Below are 17,228 nucleotides of genomic sequence, written 5' to 3'. Positions count from 1 at the left end.
ATTTGTATGTTATAGTTATAGTTTGTATAATTGCGCTTTGATTTGCATAATTCGCCAAATACATCCAATTTTATACAAATTATTCAGTTTTGTATAAATTCATTTATACATTGTAATTTGTATAATAAGATATGTATTTGTATAATTATAAGTGTATAGGATGAAAATATATGTATTTGTATTTGTATATACAATTTTCTCTGGCTTTATACAAACACAAATGCATTTTATACCGAAATGTATAAAATGGCTAATTGTATGCCAAATCAGATGGCAAAAAATAGGATGTTTGCTGCAAATTACAAAGAAAATAAACTATGACTATAACATTTAATTTGAATTAATAGTTTGTTAATTCAAACAATTTTCCCATAATAAATAGTCTTGAGATAAAATTTTATTATCTTGTTTGGTTGTCATGTTTGAGATAACTTATTCCACAATTTATATCATAGTGATGGGATAAGTTATAACTTATCTCATGGATATTTAATCCTGGGATAACTTGTTAGTTATCCCAACCAAACGACCCTATGCTGCCCTCGTCTACAAACTTTAATAGATATACTCTTCCCCAAATCGATCAAAATTACTCAATTTCAACTGAAATTACTTGATTTCATCTTTTTAACTCGAACCCAACCCAATCTATCTAACTAAATATAGAATTATTTTTTTTCATTTTGTGCTCGGTTATCTATTTTTGATGTACAACTATAATCTACCTTTGCACTGAAATCCTATTTGGGGGGCAAAGTACTCACTATCAAAGTCGACTTTATATTCAAAACTCAAACCCAAAAACTCTGATTATGAATAATAAAATACTTACCACTCACCACAACTTTTGATGGTACATAGAATTCAAACTTTGTTGCTTTCTGCAAGTATCCAACGAAACTCTTTCCTTTACTTTAAAGAGACATTTTTTTCTTAATTACAAGGAAAGTTGATTAAAAATTAATCTAACTTAATTTGTCTATAATATATAATAAGTCAAATAGAGTTGTATTAAATAAATTGAAGCAAAGAGTTTTCATCAAGTAAGGAATGCCTCATTGCACATACGCTGACTTTGGTTAATTTGTCAACAAATGCTAAATGGCCAGAAAATTTGGCCAAATTTGGTCAGAAATTTAAAAAAATTATAATATCTTTTTTATTTTAAAATAAACTGATTTTTTTTCCATTTTTTAGTTAAAATGTATTTAAATTAGAAGGATAAAAATGTTTAAAAAGGTAAAATACCATTCTGGCCAAATTTTCTGGCCAAAAAGGATTTTTCCTATTTTTAATCGGTGCTTCATCAACTACTTATTTTTTTAATTAAAAAACGGAATGTTGTCATCAACGTGCACAAATCATTATGAATTGAATGTGGAATTCAAATATTTAATTAGCAAGCTTTGGTAATTAAACTCATAAAAATTGACATTTAAGCCCTAAATAATTCTTTCTTTACCAATGTGTTTATTTAGCTCATAATTAGTTTTATAGGTTAGCCCACTATTTCTTTCGTTCGTTTTTCCTAGTCCTTTATTAACTTCATATTCTCCTTTAAGTAATTATTATTAAGCGTTTATTTTACTAAATATTTTTATAGTTATTTAGTGGTAAAGATAATATTGGAAAAAAAGAATTATTTTATTTTGATTTGTTGTAATGAATAAGTAAAAAAGAAATTGTTATATATTTTATATAAGAAACTAGTAAAAGAAAACCGAAGAAGTATTTTGTAGGAGATATTTGTTAGCTAATGATTTGTTGTCTTGTTTTGGTAAACAAATGACTTTATTTACCGTATACATATATAACTTAATTTTTTGTTGTATTAATTTCTTCAGAGCTTATAATATTGCTTAAGCATTGTTTTAACTATATTCCTATAGCCATTTGTTGTTTAGTGCGTTTCATCTCTCACAATATTTCTTGATGTTATTGTCGCCTTTGTTGATTATACACTTTTTTTCTTATTGGATGTTATGTTTTATATACTGTTTCGTCTTCTTTTACTTGGATTTGATGTACTTGAGCTGAGGGTCCTCCGGAAACAACCTCTCTATCTCCACGAGGTAGTGGTAAGGTCTGCGTACAATCTACCCTCCCCAAACCCCACGTAGTGGGATTCCATTGGGTATGTTATTGTTGTTGTTGTTTGTTGTTATTGTTTTAACTATATTCTTTGTTGTCATTTAAAAAAAATATTATTAAATATTTAATATTCGCATTAAAATTCAATTAAATCCAATTTCATACATTGCATGATCCATTTTTAAATCAACGCTCCCAATAAAATTATTTCACCATTAATCTTTATCGATTAAATGATTGTTTTAAGATATCATTATCAATCCAAATGCTGTCACAATGCATCAATCTTCTCATCATAATGGCATGCCCATAACATGTGCACCACAACATTGTTATAAAATAATTTTGGTCGGTATATTCTGAAAAGGACTACTCAATTTGTACCATCATTTCCACTATATATTGAACAAACCTATTATTTAAAAAATAAAAATGAAATTGAAGTTCCTAGGTCAAGGAAGTTACTTGTTTTATTTAAAATAAAATTATTAGTATTTTAATCTTATAACTGGAATGAAAAAGACGGCTTTTCATAAATAACAAAATGTCGGTTTATAAGTACTAAAAACTATATTAGAAACCTAAAAGATAATAATAAGAATATATTTTCCTTTTTAAAAAAAATAGTTGTGGTGTTCCAATTTGACTTTGCTTGCTCTATAGCAGTCAATGCCTCCCCTTGTGAACTAAAAAATTTCCCCTTTCTAAAAAGTTTAAAATGTTGTATTATTTTTTGTTTTGTACTTTATCAATGAGATATTTGTACGAAAATTACATTTTTAATAGAAAAATTACACGGTCAAGTAAACATATAGTATTAGTTAATTAGTCATCATATGTATAGTTTTAGTTAATTATCACTCGCGATCTATATTCATTCAGTAATAATTACGTGACTAAAGTTTCGAGTTTGTATAATTTACACGTTTATATAATTCATGCAATTTTTTGCATATTTAAAGTTACATATGTCTCTGTGTTGATGTTACTTCTTTTTGTTCTCTCTCATGCATTTCTTTTCAATATCTTTTTTTTTCTCTTCAATTACTAATATATATAAGGTCTTACCAAAAGAAGGGAATATATTATGGAGTTTCTTGATGTTATTCGTCTGTTTATGTCATAGGTTGAAAATAATTCTAAAAAATATTATGTGGAATTTAGCGTCTGCTTGTATCTATCTATTAGACATTTTTTTTCTTTTAATCCAAAACAAGAATAATATTAAATATCGCTAACTAGGATCATTACAAAAAAATTTGGATTGATCCAAAAAAATAATTATTTTGAGTTCCACACGACACTAATTATGTGATAATTTTTTTGTGGGGCTACTAAATTGGAAGATTAAAAAGTCTTACGCAATTAGTGTTAATTATTTGATATATAAAACAATCTTTTTTAGCTAAATGTATCTCTAACTAAAATACACGACACCTCTAGAAAATGGAGTTGGAATTCGAAGGATCAACCAGCGATATCTAAGGAATGATTCATGTGATTCAAAAATTTGATAGAGTGAGAAAATGAGAAACGATCCGTGAGGTTCAAATGTTTATAAGTTCGAAACCAAGTAACGATATAATATTCAAAAACATGTTAAAGTTTCAGAGCCAAGGAATGACTTATGAGATTCAAACCTAATGTTTCAAAACTGCTGAATGATTTCATATAAATCAAACTTTACATTAAAAATATCAAGGAATAATTCATGTGATTCAAATATTTTTAATTTTTTTGGTCATGTTTTAAGAAAGGGTATTTTATGTTCAAATTTTAAATTCGCATTATAATATGGCTATTTCCTATTATTTTTTAAACAGTGACTAAAAACTCATAGCAGACTCGAAAACGGGTCATTCCATCTAACTCTTACACAAACCATTTTTAAGCCCAAAATTTACTGTAATTGGGCTTCCACTGATTTAATATTGGGCCTCAAAATAACGGGCCTATGTTAACAAGTCATGCAAAACTCAGCCTCAATACAAATATATGTCATCTTCATCTCCAAAACCCTAAACCAGCTTCTCTCAGTTCGTGTTGGATTTTTCGCACCATATTCAGCTATGGCCCCAGCTAAAGGTATATTTTTTGCGCTGCTTTTAGCTCATACTGTCAATTTTCTGTTATTCGCTATATTATACTCCAATTATCGATAGATTTAGGGAGCATGCGGTATGAATCTGCTTGTGTTGTTAGAAATGTGAAAAATAGTGTTTCTCTTAGCTTTTTGGCAGGACAGAAGGTATTTAACTCTTTGTTTTTGTATTCTAATCTGTGTTAATGAGTATGAATTCTTTGATTACGTAGAGATAGGTAGTCCTAATTTGACTTAAAAGGAAAAAAAATTAGTGATATTGGAAATCAGATCCCAGTAGAGCATAATAAGAATTGATTTTCTTATAACAATGATCCCGATTAGTTTGTGATTTAGGCATTGATGAACTTGCTGCTGTTATGGTACATTATTTTATGGCTAGATTTATGCTGGTTAAAAATTCTCTTTTCTGTTATTGAAGGGGGATATAGGGTGGGAGTGTGCTGCGGCTTGGTGGATGTTGGGGCATGCATGTTTGATTTTGTTGAATAGAGGCTGGTGTTATTGAGTTTTTGCTGCCTTTCTTGAAACCAATTGACTGCCATTAGTGACCATCTTCCCTTTGTTATTTTTTTGGAAAAGAATTGATTACCTGGGGCATGCATGTTTGATTTTGTTGAATAGAGGCTGGTGTTATTGAGTTTTTACTGCATTTTTTTTATACCAATAGACTGCCATTAGTGATCATCTTCATTTTTTTTGAAAATAATTGATTACCTGGGACTTAATAACCATGAATTTTTATAAATTGGGAAGGGGGTGGGGTGTAGACTGAAGTTGTTTTGGGGAATAGTGGCTCAAGTTACTGGGGAGAGTGCAGTGGCTGCTTGAGGTCGAGGTATGAAGGTTGATTTTGTTGAATAGAGGCTGGTATTATTGAGGTTTGGCGGCATTTCCTGAAACAAATAGACTGCCAGTAGCTATCACTTTTCTTTTATTTTTTTGAAAAAAGTTTTTACCTAGAACTTGAGAACTTTGAGAAACTTTATAAATTGGGAAGGTGATAGGACTTAGACGGAAGTGGTTTCCCGGAATGGTTTTTGGGAATGGAGGATCCTGTCATTAAGGCTTTGCTGTTTATTTCAACAGAGTAGTAGTCTTGCTAATTGTATATATCAGAGTGTGGAGCTTTAATAGTCTTAAGAAGCATAATTGAATAGATAACCAGAAATGTTGCAGCGTCGAGGATTTGCTTGTTTTTGAGAGATTATTTGGACTTAGTTGCATCTTGGACATGCTCCTAATTACACCATGAGGAAGAACTTCTCTATGACTTTTTAGTTTGAAAATTGGATGTTGGATACTTGGATTTGTTGTGTGTTGTTACTGTACTGGCATAGATCCTGCAACTTGACTCTGTTAATGTAATTCTGAAATTTCATTTGCAGCGGACTTAACAAAAAAGAAAGACCCCAAAGCCCAGGCTGTCAAGGCTGCCAAGGCTGTTAAGTCGGGATCAACCTTTAAGAAGAAGTCAAGTAAGATAAGGACAAAAGTTACTTTCCATCGACCTAAGACATTGAAGAAAGATAGGAATCCCAAGTACCCTCGCATTAGTGCACCTGGAAGGAACAGACTTGATCAGTACCAGGTTCTAAAATGTCCTCTTACAACCGAGTCTGCAATGAAGAAGATTGAGGACAACAATACCCTTGTTTTCATTGTTGACATTCATGCTGACAAGAAGAAGATAAAAGATGCAGTGAAGAAAATGTATGACATCCAGATAAAGAAAGTCAATACCTTGATCAGGTAATGCCCTGCATTTTTTCTCATATGTTTTATGCTTTGCTCGTTTAGCACTGGTTCTGTGACTGACTCTTCTTTTTTAAAGATCATCATATATCTGTTTTTAGATCGTTTTGCTTGATGATGTATCTCTTGAAATTATACCAAATCTTGATCCTGTTGCATGAAACCGCACCCTTGTTTCAATTCAGCTGTATAATTGTTATTTACTAATGTCTCTATATTAATCCAAATCAGGTAAAATAACTGGCATTTGACATGCCATAGGAATCAAATTTGCATGCTAACAATTCCCTGTTTTTACTGTAGAATATTGTTATGTGTTTTGGGCAATTGGCCAGTTAGATTATTTGCTAAATTTGCAGGTCAAAATATCTTCTTTCAGAAGCTGTATTTTGATTATACTGTAACATAAAGTTTAGCTGCATTTCTTGTGAAATTTTAAGTTTGCCTGATTCTTCTTGTATCCTGTGTGTATGCTTTTCATACTTGGTAACTTCTGCCTGTCTTTGCTAACTACTTCCCTTCGTCCTTGTACAGGCCCGATGGGACAAAGAAGGCTTATGTGAGGTTGACACCCGACTATGATGCTTTGGATGTGGCCAACAAAATTGGAATTATCTAAATCGATTACCTAGTTTTGAATATTTCTGTCAGCCTTGAGTCTTTATATGAGTTCTATGGAAACTTTTGAACGGAAGTTCCTTGGTTTATTCATTTTGAATATTGAGTTTCAGCTATGTACTCTGTTTCCATATAGTTGGGCTAGCTTCTGTTCACATTTTTATTTTAAGCGTTTTGACTAACAAGCTTACAAGTAGGGTCTTTCGGAAACAACCTCTCTACCTCCACAATGTAGGGTAAGGTCTATGTACGTTCTACCCTCCCACTGGGTGTGTTGTTGTAACTGCCAAGCTACCAAGTTCTAACTCCTAACAATGTAGTTGTCACGTCAACCACAGCCCATGTCTGGTTTGATGAAATGTGCATTGTATTATTGTAGTACATGAGTAGAGTTGTCAATATGGGCTAGCTCACCCCATCCGGTCTAACCCATACAGGCTTTGACATTTTACGGGTCAGACCGGGCAAGTCCATTTTTGGTGTGGGCCAGAAAATGGTCGGTCCAGCCCACAAGTACGTGGGCTACAGGCTTGTCGGGCCAGCCCACTTTTTTTATAATTATTAAAATAAATTATAAATTATAATTTAAAAATATTATCATAAATATTGACAAAACAATATTACATGGTATTAATGTTACTACTTGTTAATCAAATCCACAAATAAAATTATTTTTATAATATTTATTAAGGTTTTTTCAAATAAAAGTATAAATATCTAAATAGAAATATTAACTTAATTGTTTTGTTACATTAAAACACAAAAAATGTGACAACATTCCAACCATAAAAGAGTTAAAAATAAACTCCTTAAAAAAAATCATGAAACTTATGGCGTATCTAACACATTATGAAATCTATGACGTATCCAACACTTCATGATCATCTTCATCAAGCATATTTGAATCAACTTGTGGCAATGTTGTCTTAACATCTTCATTTTCATCTGCAATTTATATGCAGTTTCAATTAGTTAAAGATTAAATAGATTTTGAGTTTGGACTCTCTTCAATTTTAAATTTTAATATTATATTATATTTTTTAAAATTATTTTTATTTGGCCCACGAGCCGGTCCTATCTATATTTCTCAAGCCCCACAAATCAACATGTTTATTCAGGTCGAGCTAAAAAACCCTTTTCTTAAATGGGTTCCAAAAATCTTATCCCAACCCTATTAAATCCCGGATTAGGCCAAGCCGGTCCAACGGGCCTATCCCATATTGACAGCTCTATACATGAGGCCTTTTTTGTGTGTGTTGGCATTAGTGTTAGTAAGCATTATAGATGTTTTAATGGAGTCTCTTGGATGGTGCCATTGTTAAGATGAAGAGAAACTAAGTTATATCGCTTTTGCTTTATTTATTAGCTATTTGTTTAAACTAATCTCAACCTTCAAAATATAGTTAAGATGGAGAGAAACTAGTTAATATTCTGAAAATGATTTCATCAAAATTATGTAGGTGTTAGGATAATATATTATCTGAGATTAAGAAAAGGAGTATTTGAAGCTAAATATAAGTTTGTGAAAGATATCACAACACAATCCTTAAACTGCATTAGTTACGCCCTTTAAATTGGTAACGGCTAAAACATTTTTTTCTTTTAAAAATTAGTGTCTGTCTGATTATGTGAACAAGAAAGAAAGCAAGAAATGATTATTTAGTGTACTTCCGATCTCTTTTATTCTCCTAGGAAATTAAATTGCTTCTTTCCCTTTCCGATTTTGGATATATATAGTATATAGAGGTTGATACAGAATTTGAAGACAGTTGGTGGCACTATTGTTGTAATACAAGACTATGAAGTCAAAGAGGAGGTATGTATTCGGTTGGTTTGATAAGTCCTGCTTTAAATTAGTTCAGTTTTCGCTGGATTTTGGGTTAGTTGAGTTTCGAATTTTCGTTTCTTCATCCGTAAATATAAAATCGATCACGCAGCCGAAAGAGAATTTACAACCTCTTATCAATAATTCAAGTAAAATCAATATTTTCAACAGGAGAGTTCCTATTTTTTTAATCATTAATTAATAATACAAAATATTGTCAAGAGATTATTACCTTTTTTTTAAAATAAAATAAAATAAGTGTTTTCCACCTTAATAAATAAATGGTTAATTCAAATCAAACTTTGTTATGATATTTGAGTATTAAGCTCAAATGATTACTAAACATGTAGAATTTAGTTATGTCGGGACATAAATAATAAAGTTTAGTGTATCAATATGAATTGTGGTGAAATATTTGAGAAATTTCTCCATTCTTGACTCGAGATCTTGTGAACCATGAAAATAAAAAAAATCATGATGAAAACAACCCATCCTCGTCGATTAGAAAAAGCATACGGTATTTCGATGCCAAATCAATCGACGATAGTGCTATGAACTGTTTATTCTTTTCCATTTAAGTACTTTCCTTTCCAGTGATCCGTAAAAGTGAAAAAGGAAAAAAATTTAATCTCCATTTTGAATTTTACGTAAACGGGGCCCACCTGTACCCATTTTATTCAAAAAGTAGTAGCCGTTTGAAAAATCATATACTACTACATTTTCCAAAATCCAATAATACTCGAATCAAATTATAGCGTAATTCAAGCGGAGCTTTCGATTTGATTTTTTTCGTTCTTGCACAGTTGCCTGGTGTGAGAAACCATAATTTTTTTGCTTGTGTTTTTGTTAATTTTGGTTCATTTATCGGACTCAAACTCATTTAAGATTGAAACATAGTTGTATGATTGATAATTTGAATTTGATAGCTTATATGTGTTGTTTGATTTGTTTCTCAGCAGTACATTTGGGGCGATTGCAGATATCATGTCGTTAACACCGGATATAAATCGGAAAGTGGGAGTGGGAGTAGCTCCATCTCCGTCGCCGTTTTTTACACCTAGACCGGAGCGGAGGAGAGGACCGGATCCTAGGGGGATTGATTACGGATCCAATCGTCTGGATAAAGATAAAGAGGTCAATGTCCAAGTTCTGGTTAGATGCAGGTGCGAGTTCATCTACTCACTTTTAGTGTGTGTGTGTGTGTGGAACAGTGGAAGACGCGATTATATACTGATTCTGTATCAATTTATGCTGTGTAGTGTGTTAATTCATACTTTTGTGCCTTCGTGTAATTTGCATTTGGATATGTCTGATTGATTACTGTTTCTTTAAAAAAAAATTGGAGATAGGGGAAGGGGAAGGGGAAGGAGAAAGGAAAACGGCTAGCTAGCTGAAAGTTCAGATAGCCAGCCAACTGTGCTATAAAAGTTTCTGGATCATTTAATTTGGTTGTTACTCATTTTCCCCACCTAGAAATGTGGAAAGAAATGAAGAAAGTATCAATTTGTGTTTCTGTTTCCCTTAGTTTTAATCTGTCACAGTTTGCTTTTTGCTCCTTTTCGCAATAATGCTGGGAGAACTGGGACTTTTGACAGCTTATTATGGCTAACAGTTAGTGTTGTTCCTTTTCTATGGGATCAAAATCAAGAAGTTTTAATTTTAAATATGATGCTTCTGTTTTTCTGTGCTTACATGGATTTGCTAAAACAAGTGTTCGGTTTTATGATGAGTATATCCTTCAGTACCTGAAATTTAACCAAGATGAAACATTTCCTAATCACAAACTCTAAAAACAGAGGAAGGAAAATTGGTCCTTGGCATGATTTGAATCACCTTTTGCATGATGAGTCAGCTGAGGAAATGGGAACAACAGCTTGCTTAAGACATTAGGTGTAGGCGGTTTCCTGTTCAAAAAATTGTGCTTATAAAATTGAATGTGGAAAACATAGCTCATCATGGACATCAGTGGCTTGTGATTGATGTATTGTCGTGCATGCTCGGTCATGTTGTAACACATTAGTTTCAAGCAAAAGAAATGCTTCAATTTTCATTTGACTAATCTTAATTGTTGTTTTAGGCCGTTGAATGATGATGAGCAAAGGATAAATGTTCCAAAGGCTATAACATGTAATGAAAGCAAAAGAGAAATTTCTATTGTGCAAAATGTAGCTAATAAGCAAGTAGACAAAGTCTTCACGTTTGACAAGGTACAGTTCCCTTGTTTTTATAGTAGCTTGCTTTTTGGTCATTAAATTGATGGTTGACATGCTCTACATGTTAGAATTACAATTGGCTTAAAATAAATGCTATTTACCAGGTTTTTGGCCCAAAAGCACAGCAAAGATCAATATATGATCAAGCCATTTCGCCCATTGTTAAGGAAGTTCTTGATGGATTTAATTGCACTGTATTTGCATACGGGCAGACTGGTACAGGAAAAACATATACAATGGAAGGAGGGATGAGGAATAAGGTATTAAGTGGTTCACTCACTCTACACCATAGCATCTTTCACTTCGATCTATCCTGGTCCTTAAATCTTGTTCTTTCGTTATGTCATAGGCTGGTGAATTACCAGCTGAAGCAGGTATAATTCCAAGGGCAGTTCAACAAATTTTTGATACACTTGAAGCGCAACATGCAGACTATAGCATGAAAGTAACCTTTTGGGAACTATACAATGAGGAAATCATTGACTTGCTAGCTTCAGAAGAGCCCTCAAAGTTTTCAGAAGAGAGACAAAGGAAGCCCATATCCCTCATGGAGGATGGAAAAGGTTTAGTTGTAGTGAGGGGCCTTGAGGAAGAAGCTGTGTACAGTGCAAATGACATTTATAACCTCCTGGAACGAGGAGCAGCTAGGAGGCGCACAGCAGACACTCTATTAAACAAGCGAAGCAGGTAGGACATATTAGCATTCATTGATTCGAAAAGTAAATGCGAGCAAATATTTAAAGATGCTCTTCTTCTGCAGTCGCTCTCACTCTGTATTTAGCATAACTATTCATGTCAAAGAAATGACTGTTGGAGATGAGGAGCTCATTAAGTGTGGCAAGCTCAATCTTGTTGATTTAGCAGGATCAGAAAATATTTCTCGATCAGGCGCCCGAGAGGTATGATATTGGTATCACAGATTTTGCACTTTAATGATCCCTTGCTGTTGTTATACAACAGTTCAGTGCTGTAAGAATGCAAAATATCTACCTGAAGTGTCAATATCCATAAGCAGAACCTATCTTTAGTTGGGGAGAGGAAATTATACTCCCATGCCTTACAAAAGGAGTAGCAGATGTCAAATTAGCGCTGGGAAAATTTATGTTTAGGTGTGACATAAAAGCACAACGGGGAAGCTTTTTTACATTTACTCTATCTCTCAAGCTATCCAAGTAACTGTTAAACTGAATGACAAATTAGCACTGAGAAACGCTTCGAAATAATTGTCTTTCTTCTGGAGTGGTGGTAACAAGTCCTGGACCGCATTAACTGCATTAACCTTGATGAAGGGAATCCAACTCACAACATATATATCTGCTTGAACTCAGGGCCGTGCAAGAGAAGCTGGAGAAATCAACAAGAGTTTGCTTACTCTTGGTCGTGTCATAACAGCTTTGGTTGAGCACTCCATTCATGTACCTTACAGGTTTGTGTCTAGAAACACTTCTTTTGGTATTCTCCCTTTTCTCCCTCTTAAATCTTCTTATTTTATATTACACAGGGATAGTAAGCTCACAAGACTACTGCGAGATTCACTAGGGGGAAAAACAAAAACTTGTATCATTGCAACAATTTCGCCCTCTGCCCACTGTCTCGAAGAAACTTTAAGCACTCTAGATTATGCACACCGCGCTAAAAACATCAAAAACAAACCGGAGGTTATACTGTGATTCTTTTGCTTAAAGTATTTTCTATTTGAAGTCTTATATATGTAAATTGAGCAGAAAAAAGCTCTGTATTTCAGGCTAACCAGAGAATGTCCAAGGCAGTGCTGCTCAAAGATCTATATTTGGAACTAGAAAGGATGAAACAAGGTATGTTAGTGCACTTCGTTTTTCATTTTTTTTCCTGTTTTCTTTGTTTTTCTACTAGGATACTGTTTCACCAGTTGCGTCATTTGCCTTATTATCAAATCAGATGTCCGAGCTGCAAGAGAAAAGAATGGAGTTTATGTTCCACATGAAAGATTTTTGCAGGATGAAGCGGAAAAGAAGGTATACGTTCTCAGATTAGCTAGCAACTTCTAATAATAATTTACTCAGATGGGATCATCTGTGAGTTTATCTGACCGCAGTACGATTTCCCCTTCTGTAGAAAATTGGCCTTCAACCAGAGATTATAGTGTAGTCTTAAATTACTTTGTTCTGGACTACAGACCTCAAAATATTTGGAATTAAATCGTGCAAGATTGGACAGTTCTCTGGGTCTCAAGGACTTTAAATTACTTTGTTCTGGACTACAGACCTCAATATATTTGGAATTAAATCGTGCAAGATTGGACAATTCTCTGGGTCTCAAGGACTTTCCTGGCCCTTTCTGATTTATTAAAATTTTTAAATGTCATTGTTGTATCTTATAGGCAAAGAATGAGAAAATAGAGCAGCTCGAGATTAATCTAAACATTAGTGAAAAGGTAAATTTTGGCATTGTGTTTGCTTTTACTTTATTTGTTATGACCCAAACTTACTTGATATATGCACTTACTGGATGCTTCCCCTTCACTCAACAGCAAGTTGATAAATTCCGTGAGCTTTATCTTAGTGAGCAAGAAGAAAAATTGAACCTCAAAGCTGAACTCAAAGAATGCCAGGTAATCCTAAAGAAGAAGCTTATGAATCATGCATATTGCTTCTTTTTCGGATAATAATTCGTATCTTCCAAATATTGCCCAGGCGAATCTGGAAAATAGTAAAAAGGCATTGCATGAGCTTCAAGAGAATTACAGGATTGCTATTTCAACACTGAAGGAAAAGGAGTTAATTATTTCTAAACAAATACATTCAGGTATCTGAAGCAATATGCCTTTTACAAGTGAATTTTTCTTCATATGACCTTTACCTATCATCATTATGTGATTATTCCGTGACTTGAAAACAGAAAATTGTCTGATCGATTGTGCAAAGGACTTGCAGAAAAATTTGCAGAATGCATCAGAAGATATAACTTCACTTTTTGCACGAATAGGTACTCTTGGATTTTTGTTCGTTTACATTTCTTGCTGGCATTATATTTTGTATCTATATTCTACTGATGGTAAACTAGCAACTCTTCAGGAATAAAAAATTTAGCAGCCTTTTGAACCCTTTTAATGTTTAAGGCTGTGCTAAAGAAGTAAAATGATCTCCCTATTTTTTTACTCCTCCCTATTATTAGCATCAATATACTGGGACTTCCAGGATTGCAACCCTTTTTTCATGTTTTGATGTAAACTGAACGTGTCAATTTTTAGTATAAGCAACGTGTGCGCACTCTTCTAAAGGTTCTATTTAACACAGATCACAAAGACAAGCTGGAAGCAGATAATCAAAATCTGCTACGTACATTTGGTTCACGGCTTGATGATAGTTTAAATGACCTGCATAAGGTTATTCACGGGTTGATATCCCAGCAACAGCAGCAATTAAGAGGCATGGAGGAGCATGTCAACTCATTTCTTGCCAGCAAATATGATGTAAGATATTAAATTCTGAGCTTTCTATTGACCTTTAGCCCTTCTAAGGTCATTGGTTGAGGAACTGAATACCCTTTTAATACATACCACCAACCAGGTTACTAAGGTCATGGAATCAAAGATCAATAAAATGACTCAGACATACACTTCTGGCATGACAAGCTTGAAGGAACTTGTTGATGTGTTGCAGTTGGAAGCTTCTTCTGATTTGGACCAGATCAAGTCTAAAGTATCATCTCAAGCTACCACAGTCGAGAAGGTAAGAAGCGTCAGTTTCTGATGTACTGTTGATATTAGGCTACTATAAACTAAGCGAGAATCTTTGCAATGCAGTTCCTTACAGCTGCATCGTTGGAGGCGAAAGATTTTGTTTGTGATATTAAGAATTCTCTGGACGAACAAAGACAAATACTAGATTGGTCTGCTAAACAACAAGAAGAGGTTGGTCAAATTTCCCCCCTTGTATGTTTTCACAAGAACCATGTGTACGGCCTTTTTATGTATTCTATTTACTGAAACATAGAAGCCTTTTTATGTATTCTATTTACTGAAACATAGAACTGAACATATCATGAATGCCACAGGGTCTTCATCGAAGTCTTGTTTCAGCAGAATTAATTTCTCAGGCAACTGTAAATTTCTTTGATGATCTCCATCAACGTGCTTCTGAAGTGATGAAACTTCTTGATAAGAGCAATATTAGTACAGCTGACCAACTACAAAAGTTTGCGAAGGAATTCAAGGTTAAGGAGACAGAAGTGACTCAACTATGTTCAACCAATATTTAAGTGCCTCCAGGAGGCTAAAATCCTCTTTTTCTCCTTGTTGCAGGAAGAGTCACTTAAAGAAGAAAATTCAGCTCTTGAGAAAATTGCTGCAATACTGGCAACTCTAACAACTAAGAAAGCAGCTATGGTGAGTTTGTCGCATCTCTTATCATGCAGGACACTCAATAAAAGATTTATTCATCACAAAATATTTAATGTCAGGTGTCAGAGGCGTCAAGAAACTTCCAGGATTCTAGTGCAAAAGAAAATAAGCAGCTGTTCGAAGAAATATCAGGTGTCCAGCAGGTTTCAGCTAGTGCAAAGCAAAAATTGAATGGATACATTAATGAGGTGAAACAAAATTTCTTGGAAGACACGTTCACGTATGCAGAAAATAGTCTGACTTTGGAAAATTACCTTCAAGAATGGTAAGCTTTCTGCTTTTTATGGCGACTTTTCATTTTGAAGGAAGACATTTTGGGCAAGTAAGGTTATTTAGAAGAAAGAGAGAGGTGTCGACATCGGAGTAATGCTATAACACTGCAATATATGAACAAACCAACAGAAACACTTGAATTTTGTCAAAATAACAGTTCCAAAGATTGAATTATCCATAATGAAGTGTTTGAATGCATAAACAAGTTACTATGAAGAATTTATGGTCTTGAAAGACTGAAATCCTCTCCAAAAAAGAAAAGGATGAGAGGATAGTTAGCTGATTTGGTTGGAAAAACTCACAAGAAGTTCTTGGATAATTCTACTCATTGTTTTTTGTATCTTCTCATTTAGCACAAACAAGGTGGATAACTTGAATGAACAATTGGGAGAAACTCAATTAGGAGTCCATCAAATTCTTACAAACAATCTTGCAGATATAGAACACATTTCACGGTAAGTTCTCACTTGCAACCTTTTTCAGGTTTCTGTTATTTGTTATCTGAATTCTATTTCTTTCAATCTCCCCTCGACAGGGAAAGCTCCACTAGAATTGGCCGTGCATATGACAAATTTCTCTCTACTTCCTCATGTGTGGACGGGAAAGTTGAAGCCCATAGTCGTGATTTGCAGACTTCTTTCAATGGTATCTGAATCTTCTGGATACAGATTTTGACCCTCTCCCCCTCAAACTGAGATTTTTTCACTAAACAAAGTTATCATGCATTTGCAGATTCTTTGACATTGGACATGGAACACAAGAAAAGAATCGAGTCAACGAGTAGCATCTGTCTGAATCAGCTGAGCTCTACTCAACAGAACCATGGTGAATGTATATCAGATATACAATGTACAGCAGAACAATGCCTCCAAAAAGATTACATGGTATATCTACATTTACTACTCTATTATATTTTTCAGTGTACTTCCTAAGCTTCCTTTGAGTTTGTTTGTATGATTTTGAAGTTCTATTCCCTGTTTTGCTGCATTCTAGTTTATTGAGCAATAATTTTGTGAACAGGTTGATATGTGCACTGATAAGACACCAATGAAGAGACCGATACAAATTCCGAGCCTTTCATCCATTGAAGATATGAGAACAATGATATCTAAAGTTAGTCCGGAGAATGAATCGAAGTGGAGTAGTGCTGAGGGCAAGAATCTGAGGCAATGTAATGGAGTATCTCCCAATAGAACTCCATTTGCAGATGTCAATTGATTGACATTATTAGCTTAGAAAAATTGCCATCTCTGTGAGTCATTCTTATGTGCACTCATCTACTGATGAGTGGTGAATAGAGATTTTCCCCAACTATAACTGCTAAATAGCTTAAGGTCTTATGTTGTAAGTTGTGGTGCTGTTGTTGAATCCTCCTATTGTTCTTTAGTTTTTGTCTCCGTTCATTTAATGAAAATTTGTAAACCTTATTTGCTTGTCATGCTTTGTAAAATAAGTTATGTAGTATTTTTCAGAATTTGGTGTTGTTCAGAAATGGAAGGCATGCCTTTTTGGGCATATGTTCTTGATCATTTTTAGGAGGGGGGAGGGTAGATAATGTGGGATGGTATATATGCTGGTCTTTATGTTGTGAAATATAAGCTTATGTCAGTAAAAAAAATGTTTGTTATTTCAAAATCGAAGGTATTAAGTTTCAGCCCGCTTATTTGTTACTTTGAATTTTGAAAGGCAAATCGTAAACACCACCACAAAATAGGGACACCGGGTCAGCTAACATCAATCCTTTTCTTTATGCGGTTTGTTGCTGAATACAGAGACAAAAATATGTAAACAGTATATATTAACCTTTATCATTTTAGAATTAACTTAATTGTTTTCTGATGGTCAAACGTTTACTTGATTTCAATTTTCAATCCCTATCTTGCATCTCCATCACCTTATTCCCCTCTTTCCCCTTTCCTCTAACAACATATCCAGTCCAAGAACACTCGAGCATAAGCAAACGGAGAAGGC

General features: G+C 33.7%; 2 protein-coding genes across 2 annotated transcripts; both read left to right on the top strand.

The window, feature by feature from the left end:
- The first annotated feature begins 4,094 nt into the window (after positions 1-4,094).
- Positions 4,095-6,692, top strand: LOC125827419 (60S ribosomal protein L23a-like). Its single transcript, XM_049506732.1, has 3 exons — positions 4,095-4,176; positions 5,581-5,944; positions 6,482-6,692. The coding sequence occupies exons 1-3, from the start codon at positions 4,161-4,163 to the stop codon at positions 6,564-6,566; spliced, it is 465 nt and encodes a 154-aa protein (XP_049362689.1). The 5' UTR covers positions 4,095-4,160; the 3' UTR covers positions 6,567-6,692.
- A 2,666-nt stretch (positions 6,693-9,358) lies between these two features.
- LOC125827343 (kinesin-like protein KIN-5B) lies at positions 9,359-16,594 on the top strand. The gene is made up of 23 exons (XM_049506644.1): positions 9,359-9,553; positions 10,468-10,597; positions 10,708-10,863; positions 10,953-11,290; positions 11,364-11,502; positions 11,932-12,029; positions 12,105-12,261; positions 12,348-12,417; positions 12,521-12,597; positions 12,963-13,016; positions 13,113-13,193; positions 13,276-13,387; positions 13,481-13,567; positions 13,879-14,054; positions 14,152-14,313; positions 14,388-14,495; positions 14,639-14,797; positions 14,886-14,969; positions 15,044-15,249; positions 15,611-15,712; positions 15,793-15,902; positions 15,990-16,141; positions 16,278-16,594. Exons 1-23 carry the CDS (start codon positions 9,375-9,377, stop codon positions 16,473-16,475), a joined length of 3,135 nt encoding a protein of 1,044 aa, XP_049362601.1. The 5' UTR covers positions 9,359-9,374; the 3' UTR covers positions 16,476-16,594.
- Positions 16,595-17,228: the final 634 nt, after the last annotated feature.

The sequence above is a fragment of the Solanum verrucosum genome, unplaced genomic scaffold (assembly GCF_900185275.1).
Source record: "Solanum verrucosum unplaced genomic scaffold, falcon-dt-bn FXZP01000138.1, whole genome shotgun sequence".
Taxonomy (NCBI): Eukaryota; Viridiplantae; Streptophyta; class Magnoliopsida; order Solanales; family Solanaceae; genus Solanum; species Solanum verrucosum.
The sequence above is the reverse complement of the archived record's forward strand: the minus strand, read 5'-3'. Positions and strand labels throughout refer to the sequence as shown.

Coding starts and splice junctions, on each gene's coding strand:
- LOC125827419 (XM_049506732.1), top strand. Junction 5,945..6,481: donor AAAGTCAATACCTTGATCAG/GTAATGCCCTGC, acceptor GTCCTTGTACAG/GCCCGATGGGACAAAGAAGG.
- LOC125827343 (XM_049506644.1), top strand. CDS start 9,375: ATGTCGTTAACACCGGATATAAATCGGAAAGTGGGAGTGGGAGTAGCT. Junction 13,568..13,878: donor TTCACTTTTTGCACGAATAG/GTACTCTTGGAT, acceptor TATTTAACACAG/ATCACAAAGACAAGCTGGAA. Junction 14,798..14,885: donor AGTTTGCGAAGGAATTCAAG/GTTAAGGAGACA, acceptor TCCTTGTTGCAG/GAAGAGTCACTTAAAGAAGA.